Below are 4,112 nucleotides of genomic sequence, written 5' to 3' on the forward strand. Positions count from 1 at the left end.
CAGACATTAAAAGTGAAGAACAGAGTAAAACCTGCCACATTTCTTTAATGGCTCATAAAAGTAGATTGTCATCAACTGCAGAAAAAAGCACATTTTTACTTTCTTCTTTTTCCAGCAAATTTTCTATTTATGTGAAAAAGAACTATAAAAAACCCCAAAGAAAACTGGCATAATACGACTTGACAGGGCTTTTTTTTTTTCACCCAATAACACTCAGTAACTGCTTCTTTTATTTTCTTTCGCTCTCTCCGCTTCTCTTCTTCCTCTTCTTCCTCTTCTTGTAGGGCAGGGCACTCTTAATGTCTCTTGTTATCCAAACAACCGCCCAGTTCTGCAAACCAATATTTAAAACCATGGAAATAAAAACTAAAAATAGCACGCAATGACAGCATCTCTAACCATAATAACAACAATAATAACAATAATGATAATAATAATCATGGATAAAGATAGCAATAAATAGGGTTGGTGAAGTTTAAGTGCGGGTAGGTGTGGTGAAACACAAGACTGTGGGCACCAATTAGAGAGAGGAGAGGAGGCGGGAGGGAGAGAGTGAGATGGAGAGGAAGAGTGGAAGGGGTGGACTACCACATAGAGAAAGACTGATTGTTTGCTGCTCTGTCTCTTCTTTCCTAACATTTTTTCCCTCTTGCACACGAATGTGAGGGTCCCTCCACGCCACATCCTCTTCGCTGTCCTCCTGCCAAACTGTCCACTGCTCCTCTCCACACTCAGTTTTAAACAGTTTGTCTTTTGCAGCTTTGAGCGGCGAGACAGATGGATGGGAGAAGGGGGACGAGAATACAGCACATCCACTAAATATCAGGGTCCTTGTGATCAGTAAGTCCTAGATTGGACTATTCTGGAGTGTGACTGTGAGGCAGAGGCAGGGAGTATGTGTGTGTGTGTGTGTCGGCCTTTACCACAATGAAATAAAGCTTGAAGATGCACAGAGAGTGCTGTGTACCTGCGGTCTCAGGCAGGCAAAAGCATTAGCAACATCAGCGTGTGTCCTGAGGATTTCGTCGTTTTTGTCGAGGACCCAGCCCACCAATTAAGTTCTATATGACTGTGCTCTGTCTTTAAAGAGGAGGAGCGTGGCTTTCCTGGCTGATTAGGATAAATTGGTGCGATTGTTTCGAGGTCGGAGTAGAAAAAGTATTTCCTACGAATGAAAATCTGGGGTGAATTATTTAAACGTTCCTCGGGGGAGTATTCTTTCACATTTATACAACTACTGCCGTATCACAGCACACCAATAACCTGTTTTCTTCTACTGAGGTAATTTCACTCTACAAATCTGCGTTTGGTACTGTACACAGTCTGTCTGATCATTTCAGATGTACAGTGTTTCAGCCCAATGCTGTCTTGGTTAATGTGCCTGGGTAGACGTTAACCTTCCTTTGCTGCCACCCTCCATAATTTCTTGAGTAATTCCTCACTTCCTATCACAGAACATACGTTTCTCGTGCTTCTCTCTTTATCTCTGTCCTCTCTGTTCGTCAGTCTCTACCTCTGGTAGTCAGCCTGCTCTCGAGGACTGGATGAGGAGCTCCCGGATGCAAGAGGTCCACTAAGCCTGCCTTGCCCCTTGTCCTTGCAATCCTCCTGAGCCGCATTGGGCCCTAAAGACAACTGGCTGGAGTTGGAGCTGGAGGATGTCGGAGGCTGGTTCAGCCCCCCACTGCTCCCACTGTTCCCCTCAGTGGGCTGGTAGATCTCCTCAGCCCCATCCTCGCTCGACTCTGGGTCCTCTGAGCCCGAAAGCAACTCCTCTTCCCTGTACTCGCTGACATCAACCCCTCCAGTGGCGGCAGCACCCTCGCCCAGGTCTTTGAGGCGGCCATGGTGCTTGACGTGATACCGCTGGTTCTGGAAGAACTTAATGATGGTGTGTTTGGGTAGGTCAAGCTGTGCGGACAAAGTATGAATAGCCTCCTGGTCTGGGTACAGGCCAACATCCTGGATGAAGCTCTGCAGGATACCCAGGGCCTCTAGAGAAATCTAGAATACACACAGCCAAGTGTCAAAAACTAGATAAAGAAATGAACAAACCCACATAACAAAATGCAGAATGGGAAAACACGATAACCATCGGTACCTTGGTGCGCGATCGGGGCTTCTTGTTGCTTCCAGCACCGCCAACAGTGCCAGATGCAACACCTGTAGGTCCTCCACCCATATTCTGTGACCTCTCTTCATTCGCTGGGGCAGACAATGGTTCTTCACGCATTGGAGACAGGTGATGCTCCTTCATGGGGCCTGGGGGTGGCCTGTGAAGTGCCTGGCGAGAAAGGCAAAAGAGCTGATTAATGGGGCACAGTGACCCCTGATCAAGACTGCAGCCAGGAGCGAGAGTGCACACTATTTGATCTAAATGTATATAAATGTGTTGTATGAGCATTTATGTGACCGTGGGTTTTTGCACTTTATGCCTCACATTTGATCAGAAATACAGTTTTGCACCTGATAAGTGCTATATTCAGTTTACAAAACCCTGTATGTTACATAACATCTTATAAATCATCCAGTATACCGCCCTCCACCTGCAGTACACAGTAGCCAGGGCTGCAAGGTGAACACAGGGTGAGAACAAGTGCTCACAGTGTCATGGTCTATTAAGCTGCTCCAAGGCTGGCATTCAAACACCAATGCATCCTGGTTACCTTTGACCTAATGTGTGTAAGATTAGCTCTAGTAAAACGCCAACCACCTGTTTGCCAGGAAGTTTCTTATTTACAAACTTATGAGACCCAATCACTATTTAACCAGCAAATTCAAAGCCTCAGAGGGGCAGAGGGTAGAGGGGGAATGAGGACAAAGGAGTCATCATCTGCGATTGGTGCTTAGATAAGGTCAGCAGAAAGCAGCTATTGTTGTAGTTTGATAGTAGAGGACAGGAAACACAAGGAGGAAAACTTGTGAGAGTAAATGAACAAAAACACAACAGAAGAACATATAAGGTACCAAAAAACCAGCAGATAGAGATAGAGCAGAATCAAAACAATTAACTTCATTAGACTGTAACTGACACTCTATTAAAGGGACACACCAACAGAACTGCTGTTACTTGATAACATAGGGAATTGATATCATCACCATATTTATGAACAAAAGAGCTCCAGAATCGAGAAACTGAAAAACTTCATGTTATCTTTTACTTGATTAGACTTGTATTTATAACAAGTATTCAATAATTGATCAATATTTCATATACAATATACGCTGGCTCTCTTTTAGAACTTCTCTTTTAATAAAGGGATAAACAAGAATTTAAAAAAGCATATTCATTGTAAAATACTTCAGCACATTAACTTAGTCACTGTAAGATCAAAGTACATTAGCACTGCTTTTGTGCTCATTTGATCATAGAGGCTATTTTTAGGAGTATTTCATACACATCATGCTAAAAACAAATTTTTCCTTGTTATAGTTACTCGTCAGGAGAAGCCTCCAGACTGGCTGGCTGGTTATTGATCTGTTCTTAAATCTGATCTGGTTGATTTTTACTTTCATATAAAATGAAGACATTGTGTCAAACGCAGCCTGATGAACCAAAACTTAGTTAAAAAAAAACAAAAACAAAAGTTCTACTATTGCTGCTTGAACAGCTGGTGCAAGTGTACCTGGGTTTTTATCAACTCAGATTATTCAGTAATCCAGGTTATGACACAAAGAGCTCAAAGTTTAGCAGGATTTATGTGTGCAGAGAGCTGCAGTAGAAATACATAGAAAAGCAGAGCTTGTGCCGAGAGGATCCTCTGGCTGTCAGGATGGGCCTGATGGCCGTGTGACAGCACTGAGGAGGGCCGGATGAAGTGTTCGGAGGGAACGTGGGGACTTTGGTTGTTTGTCAGAAGGTAGTGGCTGTTGTGAGAGCGTTGCGGTTCTGTCCCGCCCGCTCACTTTAAGAGCAGGGAGGGGCCTCCCCACTGGAATGCCCAGCTATAAATCTGTGGCGCATTAAAATTAAAGGACCCACATAAAGATAATAGTCATTCACTTTTCTCTCCCTCTTTTCAATAATAACAGGGTATTACTTAAATAATATCGAGGGCAGGCCAGACCATGAAATTGCTCCAATTTCATTTCTGGGGCTTTATTTCTGCAGG

At 43.8% G+C, this 4,112-nt stretch overlaps 1 protein-coding gene across 3 annotated transcripts in view; it reads right to left on the reverse strand.

Moving 5' to 3' along the window:
• Nucleotides 1-228: 228 nt before the first annotated feature.
• satb2 (SATB homeobox 2) overlaps nt 229-4,112 on the reverse strand; it is a 49,439-nt gene continuing 45,555 nt past the window's right edge. For 2 of the 3 annotated variants that reach the window (XM_013914168.1, XM_013914166.1), the window contains exons 13-14: nt 2,102-2,305; nt 229-2,004 (exon numbers count right to left, since the gene is read on the reverse strand). In XM_013914168.1, the coding sequence (XP_013769622.1) occupies nt 1,510-2,004; nt 2,102-2,305 (699 nt within the window). In that variant the 3' untranslated portion in view covers nt 229-1,509. The remainder of the gene's footprint in view (nt 2,005-2,101; nt 2,306-4,112) is intronic. The other variant, XM_013914167.1, reaches the window with a different exon arrangement.

This window comes from Pundamilia nyererei, unplaced genomic scaffold (genome assembly GCF_000239375.1).
Source record: "Pundamilia nyererei isolate P.nyererei 1_Seehausen unplaced genomic scaffold, PunNye1.0 scaffold00176, whole genome shotgun sequence".
Classification (NCBI taxonomy): domain Eukaryota; kingdom Metazoa; phylum Chordata; class Actinopteri; order Cichliformes; family Cichlidae; genus Pundamilia; species Pundamilia nyererei.